This window comes from Merops nubicus, unplaced genomic scaffold (assembly GCF_000691845.1).
Source record: "Merops nubicus isolate BGI_N331 unplaced genomic scaffold, ASM69184v1 scaffold1847, whole genome shotgun sequence".
NCBI classification, from domain to species: Eukaryota; Metazoa; Chordata; class Aves; order Coraciiformes; family Meropidae; genus Merops; species Merops nubicus.
The window spans coordinates 3,831-12,420 of NW_008620769.1; the positions used below are offsets into that span (position 1 = coordinate 3,831).

An 8,590-nucleotide genomic window follows, 5' to 3' on the forward strand; every position below is an offset into this window, starting at 1 on the left:
TAAGAAAATTTCAAACACTGTTTTGCACTCCCATATACACAGATCAGTTCACCTCACGTTTTTTTTTTTGGAAGTACATGGGTGCCTTACATCGTAACGCAGTGGGGGACTGGAGCAGTGCTGTTTGTTATAGGAACAGTGCTATCTGAATCAACAAACAATCGTTTGCAAACAAATAAATACAAGGTACACACAACACAAAGAAGAAATTAGAGGGTAGGGGGAAAGGAAACAATACAACAAAACAGTGACATGATTGTCAAAAATTAAAATCTCCTTACAATGATTTGAACTAGTGGTGCTGTCGATGAACGCGGTGCTTTCACGGAATTATCTGGATGATTTATCTTCTTGGAGTAGTGAACATTTATAGTTTACAATATACACAAGCCTCTTATGTATTGTTTCTCAGAGTTCTTTTTTGCTGTTGGTTTTTTTTTTTTTCTTTCCTTGTTTTTCCTTTTTTTTTTTTAACAATGCAGTTGAGAAGGCAAAAGAATTATGGAGAGAACAAAATATTCCCTGTTACTTCTTTCTACATTTACAATGGATAGTGTGCATTTGATAGAACTAGTTTCTTTCTTTGAAGGGCTAAAATGCATAAAGCTTTAATGAAGAGATTTATACATAAAAGCAACTGTTCCAAATCCTGTGTCAAACTATCTTATACAAAAAAGAAAATCAGTTCAGTTCCTACTTTAAAGGAGTGCCCATGTGTGTATCAATGCAGTCTTAACCCTTTTGCCCCTGCCCCTCAAAGCCGGGTGAACTGGAAGACACTTTTTCCCGGCCCCAGTTTACATAATCCACTGAAACTTTTTATTTTTTTAAGTCGCATTGATCCTCCAGAAGTCAGCAGCTGCCTTTGCTGTGCAAAACAAAATATTGAGAATAAATAGTTTCTTTCTTTTTAAAATTATTCAGTTTAAGGTCACCGGACTTTAAATGAGTGACCCTGCAGATTTATAAGGCATTCTGCTCAGCAGTCTTTTAAATAGTCATATATGAAAGAGCCATGCTACTGGTTTGGACTTGGTCCCATTCTCGGTAAGACTTCACAATGTCATACGTGACTGATGGATTGAATGGCGCTGGGTTCTGCAGCGGCTCTCGCCATACTGTGCCACATGTTGGGAGAACTGTGGGATGCAGAATGAAGGGAGTCCTTGTCGGAGAGAGAGAGCATCATCGCATACGCCTGGATGGGGACAGAAGGAGGACAAGGAGGTCATGATCCTGCAGCGCCGATTGGAGCTTGGAGCCCTGCCACCCCTATGTGGCTGGGGCAGCATCGGCTACGACTGCTGTTCTCAGCTTACTTCAGAAATATCCAAACACGTTAGGTACAGCCACTGTCAACCTTTTCACTGGCACTTTTGACTCACTAATAGCAATTATAATTTCTGCTTTCATCTGGCTTCACGAAGCTCTGAGAAAGCTTTGATAGCAGACAAGGTCCCAGAGTCTCCTTTGCCTTCAGACTGTTGGCACAGGAGGCTCTTTTCAAGGGCCTGAGGAATCACATTATCCCTTGGCTGGTCCTGTAGTTCACTGAACACTACAGTGTCCTTTGCTGACCTTTTCTACAGGCATATTCTAAATTTCTTTAAACAGGAATCTTTTAAAGGGAGTAAAAAGACCAATAATTAATTAATGTTTAAAAACTAATTCAAGAAATAGCACCAGGGTATCAGTCTAGTTATTGCTGTTTTAAAAGCATGCTGAGGACCTAGAGGTGGTAATATCCAATAGACTTTAAAAAAAAAATGCCAAACCAGCCAGAAGATTGAGTCACCTCCCTGCAAGGCTGCAGCTAAGTTCATGGCATCAGCTGTCTGAAAGCAAAGTGGGACTACTTCTCTATTTCTGATCTGAGGTTTCATGACATTTCTTGGTAAAAAACAGAAAAAAGGTAAGAAAATCCTCCATTATCAGGGCCAGGTATCTCTCAGGTGCGGTGGGAGCACGGGGCAGGCTGAGGTTCGTGAATGTGGAGCACAGCCCTGTCTGACCAAGCTGGAACAACCCTGCCTGCCACACACTAACACTTTAATCCTCTGAGTATCTGGTGACAATACTACTTTAACTGAGTTAGGCTTTTACCTGGGATTTGGATTTCCTGTACAACGGTTGTTTTAGGTCCTCTGGCAGCTGGGAAGTATTGAAAGCTGCCAATTCAGCTTCACTATATTGATTTTCTTCCATTTTCCTTATTTTGAGGCTATCTGTGAAGTGCCTTATGTGGTCCAAAGCTGAAAGTCCAGTCTTATTATACTCTTCCTCTTTATACCTACAAGAACACCACAGAGGTTTTAGTGTTAATTAAACTATTCTCTCTGCGTTCCCTCATCCTCTCCAATTTACACATCTGAGCAAGTTCTTGTTTTTCGAAAAATCATAAGCCACCTTGCCCTGTGGAACTGTGATCCTAAAATAAAAGACATGCCCCTTTCTCCTCTAAAGAGGAGAGGGTGGGCAGTGGGAGAGGGAGTCTCTCACCAGATGTCTCCAAGGTCTTTCACCAGGCCATTATGAGAGACTCAGGTCAGCTTGTGGAGCAGATAACGTCTCTCCCAAGAACACTTCCTGTCTAACCCAGAACCCGACAATAGCTCCCCAAGCACACTCATTTTTCCTCTCAAGGGCTACAGATCACACGAAGAGACTGAAAACAGGCTGGTAATGACCCAAACACAGATACACGTTGCTATTGTAACTGGGAAGCTGGCTACTTCGGACCAGTTCCCACGCACACAGTTTGATGCTGGCACTCTTGTATGGTTTATTGTTTTTATTTCATCTATCGGGCACACCAATACCCGGAAGGAACCAACCTGCCAGGGGAAGCTTTGCAGTTCATGTCCAGGGTACTCGTTTCCTCGTAATCTTCCTCCGGAGTCCCCTCGTGCATGTCACTCGTAATAGGCTCCTTGACTGCCTTCCCCGCAATTTCACTCTCTTCATCTTCTTCATCCATCATTACTTCATCCTCCGCCTCTTCATCATCCAGCAAATCTGAGTTCTGGCTGGCTACCATGGCTTTTTCATCCTTAAAGTGGCTGCCATTCATTCTGCAAGTACCAAAACAAACTCACGCAATAATCGGAAATCAGTTATGAAAGCTCCTCACCAGCAGATTGATGGAGGGAGATCTGAAAAGGATCTGTCCCAGTATAATAAAGTGATTTCTGTATTTTACATCTTGTTTAGCTTTAGAAGTTTAGGCAGTATTGGAGAAAATTCAATGCAAAAATTAGTGGGACGTTACAGTACCATCAGCATGGGGTTTTTCTGTTATCCTGCTAAAACTACTGTACAAACAGAGGTATGTTCAGATATCCATTCCAAATTTTCTCACGCCTTACTTCATCTCATGTTTCCAATCATATAAGTAGTCCGGGTAAAACAACTCAATGCCTTTTAACAGAGGCTGTAGGGGCCAAGAAACTCTGAAAAGCAGATCCGGCGTTTTCAAAAATGACATCCAATACTGCATTCAGAGTTTTAAAGTCAAAGTTACAAACATAATTAATTTTGCACACTACCATCCATTTGGAAGCCATACTACTCCACTGAATATATGGATTACATACATGGGAACCTACTGGACTTCAGCTGAAGACCTGAAGAGTGGTCTGCAATATTGCCACCATGCTGAACTACGTTATTGACTGATTTGAAGGGCAAGAAGTCATGATAAGAAAGGTTATATAGGATTTTAAGTGCATTTATTATTTTTAAATGAGTAAATACAGTAATATGCACATGGAAAACCTTTTGGCCTACCTTCTGTTATTACATTGTCCTTTGCGTTCAGACAATGACTTCTCTTAACTACTTCCTAAGGAATTTGATCAAGGACATAATACCCACGCTGAGGTACGGGCTTATTTGCTAACAGGCTCAGAATCCTCGGAAGATTCTGAGCACCTGCAGTGGCATCGTGTCCACCACACTAAAGGAGAGTTAAAAAACTTTGTCATCCCTGTGTCATCGAATGCACGGCCAGAGGTACTGGTGGTGTAAAAACGCTGAACTTGGTGGAGCCACCCACATGAATTCACGCTAGCACTGTATCTGCTCCACTGCGTGACGTAGCATGGAGGCCTTGATTCATCTATTGTTTTCATTGTGCAAAAGGTCCTCACTCTTCCAGGAATACAGTTATAAAAATGGAAACTTTATTGTCCGCCTGTAGTTCGCTCTAGACTCTGTGTGCTTCAAACTGTGCAGGACAATATAGAATAGACCAAAAGCCTGAGCAAGATAAGGATGAACCCATCCTTAGTGTTTGACTTGCTGTTCCAACAGATGAACTTTCTTATGGAGTGTTCACAAGTGAAAGCTGGCTTCTTATGCAATAAAAACATTGTTTTCCTAATCATAATAGAGTTTCATCTATATTGCGAGCAAATTCCTGTGGATTGTCACGAGTTTAGAATTGCATTAAAAATGAAGCTAGGGAATGTTTGTATCACAGTATGAAAAAATCTGAGGCTGTGCAGAGTTGGGAGAGCTAAAGCAGCCACCTCCCTCTAAGATAATCAGAGCAATATCTCTTTATCATCTTTTATTTAAATAAAATAGGCGGGAATAAGAAATTGTTGAGCATGGTTTGGTTTGCCAGCTTGCTTGTTATGCTCAATTGAGGCTGCTAGAAATGAAAGGGAGATGGACTACAACCAAAGTAACAAAAGCCATGTGATTAAGAAAACAGATTCTCTAATTATGCTTTCAAATGCAGCAATTTGCCCAGGATAAAGTATCCATCAAGAGCAGTCTGAAGTGCCAAATTTAGAAAGGAAACACTGCACAACCAAGCAACCTTTCCACTTTGCTGACTTCCTGTCGGAGGACATGTTGAGACCAGATGTGCAAAGGAAAAATCCCAAGCCTTCATTGCCAATCAAGATGGAATGAAATTTGAATATGCATGTAATCACTTAATCCAATACTTTCGGGGAAATTGTGTTACGTCCACCATTTTCATCCCTTCACAAAAGCATCTGGAAATTGAGAAGACAGTGAAGTTTGTCACCAACAGTAAGAAATTTGGGATGCTGATAATGTAACGCCAGTTCAAAAGTGCAAATAATGCATAATGCAAAACCAGCCTCAAAGAAATATGTATATCTGATGTGTGTATCCATGCTACAGCCTTTTCTGCTTAGCTGCATTTTTATTAGCTGAAAATATTTCGAAGCAGTTGCCTTTCTTAGTTCAGAAGAATTGAAACACTCATATGCTTAATAAATCTTAACAGGAAAAGGTCTCACTGCAGACTACAAACGCCCACCTACAGCCTCACAGGCTTTTTACTAGTCAGCATCTTTCTTGGGATTGAGTTACTTATGGGACAGGACTTTCAGTTAGAAACCTCCATTTGGTCCAAGAATTTAGCTTACTCTACTTTATTAATGACACATCTATACTGCATTTAAATTATAAGGCTGTCTACATTTAGCCACAGGATTCACCTGTTCTGCTGTGAACGTAAAATGAGGGAATTTTTCAACAGACTGAAATCAATGATGGGAATGTGAAAATGAGACCTCCTGATACAAGCAGAAATGTCTTCATAGCTGAACTTTCTGTCCAGCATCTGCCACTGGGAATATGCTCGTGCATGATGGGGAAGGAATCAATACTTTTCTCTTCATAAGACACCGAGATGAACACTGGAGCACTCTGACTGCTAAAACAACTCTGCCTCCAGACATCATCCAAAAAAAAAAGTGAAAAATGGGAGTTAATCTGGAAGAGTGGCACCTTTTGAAGGTAGATCAGTCACAACTCACCTCTCCTCTGAGTTTCGGGGGGACTGATTGTTGTGGTTGCTGTTTCCAATAAAATTCCTAATTTCTGTGAAGTAAGAGTCTTCCTTGTCATCTAGGATTGCCCCTGTGCTTTCCAGTTCTGAGTGAGGTGAAGAAGTTGCAGTACCTTAACGCAAAACAGAGGACTTCTGTTGTTACTCCTTGTCATTTTTTATATTTTACCATTTCAATCAAACTGAAACAATGGTTAAAATGGTGAGAGCCAGAAAAAGTTGGTCACAGTGATCCATCAGCTTTTGGCCATAGATCCAGTAATTAGAAGGGAAGCATTATTGTCCATAGGCAAAGGTGGTTTCCAGCCAAAATGACCGCTTGCATGCTGGGTGCCTTTTCTATGGTTTATGATCACTTCTGCCAAGTATCTATTTCAACATCTCCCTCCTGTTCCCTTGCTGCTCCAACACTGTCAGTCAATAACTGTGTTAGACCAATGGCTGAAGTGAGCAAGCGGAACTTCATTTCAGCTACTAATTATGCAGATTTGCTTAAAATGTGGAGCAGCCATTGACATAATCACCCAGGTTCATTGGCGCCGAGAGATCAGTGACAGGCGTCTTTCTCTGAGCACTGGGGAAGAGACAGCTCTGCATTCACTGCATGTACCTGGTGATTTCCAGGAGACTGAAAAACCTGCAGACAGGGTTTTTATTAAACCCTGCAGATACCTAAACCCGACCACTCATATCCACTACCTGCTGCTGCCTTTGCTGCTACTGTGAGGTGACTGATTTGCTTTGGGGCTTGGGAGGCACCATTACCTCCATAATAGCTAGTGCCTTTCAGCTCCTGGTAGTGGGAATATTTCGGAAGGTGCCAAGAAAATTTTTTAGAGTGCCCCTTGAGACCCTAAATCGAGGACTCCTATTGAGAGCCAAATGATTGTGGAGATGGGATTAAACCAATTTTCCCAGTCTGTTCTCAAAATGCTATGGTTGGCTTAATTAAAACCAAAGAAAAGACATCATCCAGTGGTATTAAGTTATACAAGGGTAGAGTTTATGCTGGGATTTTCAAAGCACTTTAAACACCAGCAGAGTTTAGGCACTTACATATTTTCCAAAAAGCCCTTTATTGGAGCAGACAGCACAGAGCAATGACACTCAGTAGCGTTGGAAGTGAACTGCGCTCTCTGTGTAGGAATGCTGGTGGTACAGAGGGCATGCTGGGGAGGGAAAAAGCATACGTACCAGACATGTTCCCATTTTCATGCTTTTTTAGATGCCTGTCGAGGTTGGTTTGTTGACCAAAACACCTGTCGCACAAGTGACACTTGAATGGCTTCTCTTTATTGTGGATGTTACGGACGTGTCTCTGCAGGTTAGAAGATATGCTGAAGGATCGGTCACAGTACTTGCATCTGAAAAAATAAACAAAACAAGTGGGTAGAAAAGGGGTTTGTTAGTAGCTGGAAATGTAAGATTTATCCTAGGAGACCTGAAACACCTTCTGATGAAGTAAATCCTCCCGGAAATGAAGACAAGTTCTGGCTGAATAACTGGAGCGCTGTGCTCTTGGAATAGAGACATCACTTCTATGGTGGGCTTTTTAGCTTTAATTCACCTTAAGCTTTAAATTTTAAATACTGCCTTTCGGAATAAGCACAATATTTTAGAGTTAATGGCATCAAATTAGCTAGGGTAATTGATTCCCATGCTTTTAAAACTTTTGCACGCAAAGTTGGGAAGTTTGAAAACAGTAGAGCAATAACTCCATTGTTTCATGTGCTGCCAGTACAATACAATAAAACACTTTTGGAAAAAACATGAAACAGATCTCTTCTAATGCTCAAATAAGGTAAAAAGGGGCTATTTCTTTTCCTATTCTAAATTACACTGTGTGATTAAATCTTTTCTTGAGGAATTAGCTTGCTCGATTGCTAATCCCAGAGGAAATTCGGTTATCTTGCAAAAAACAGCAATAAACAATCCCAACCTTTAATACTGTGCCAATGTGAGTAGTTTAGTCTATCACTCTGGTACCAGAGGCATCAATTTTCATACTCTGTAGTGATTTGGAGTCCCTAAAGCCTTTACTGTATTGCTCTTTAAGCCATTACTAAGTCATACTATAACTATTCCAAATTCTGTGTCTGGCAAGTAGCCAACAGTCTTCAGCACTTCAGTTTTTCAATCTTTTCCTTCTCCCATGCTTGTCTCTTGCCCTTGTCAATGATGTCAAATTTTTTTCAGTGCTGAAATAGTCCATTATGCTACTAATTGCTCGTGGCTTTTATGTAGTGGACGGGTATAACATATATCAAAACCTTCCTTCAATGAAATTAGATGTGAATCTCATCTCCTAAAGAGACTCAAGGCAAAACCCATATTGTTTCCTCACAAACAATGAGCTACTCTGCTCTTTACAGCTCATAAAATGCAGAAATTGGTGTATTTGTTTTACTGGAACATGAACTGGCTTCTTTCCAGTTTAGTTAAATTAGTCTTTCATTTTCAATAAGGTGAAGCTTCTATACACATTTCTGCACATGACTGTCCTGGATACAATATCACATACATATTCTTATCAACAGGAGAGTATACCCACATGGGTTTTGGTTAAGCAGACCTCAGAAAGGATCCAGATTAGGCAGGAAGAAAATAAACAGAGTAACTTTCCAAGGAGAACCTTTCAGAAATCAGATGACTGTTGAAACACCCAACTTTAGGCTGTAAATAACACCTCAGAGCTCTTACAAAAAAAAAAAAAAAAAATTGAAAGGGAAAAAACAGCCATGAGCCCTATTGAAAATAACT

The 8,590-nt window shown here is 40.7% G+C and overlaps 1 protein-coding gene across 4 annotated transcripts in view; it reads right to left on the reverse strand.

Moving 5' to 3' along the window:
- Nucleotides 1-226: 226 nt before the first annotated feature.
- Nucleotides 227-8,590, reverse strand: part of MECOM (MDS1 and EVI1 complex locus) — a 47,013-nt gene continuing 38,649 nt past the window's right edge. For all 4 annotated transcript variants that reach the window (XM_008944196.1, XM_008944195.1, XM_008944194.1 and 1 more), the window contains 5 exons: nt 7,025-7,194; nt 5,799-5,943; nt 2,835-3,071; nt 2,104-2,290; nt 227-1,198 (listed from right to left, as the gene is read on the reverse strand). In XM_008944196.1, the coding sequence (XP_008942444.1) occupies nt 1,064-1,198; nt 2,104-2,290; nt 2,835-3,071; nt 5,799-5,943; nt 7,025-7,194 (874 nt within the window). In that variant the 3' untranslated portion in view covers nt 227-1,063. The remainder of the gene's footprint in view (nt 1,199-2,103; nt 2,291-2,834; nt 3,072-5,798; nt 5,944-7,024; nt 7,195-8,590) is intronic.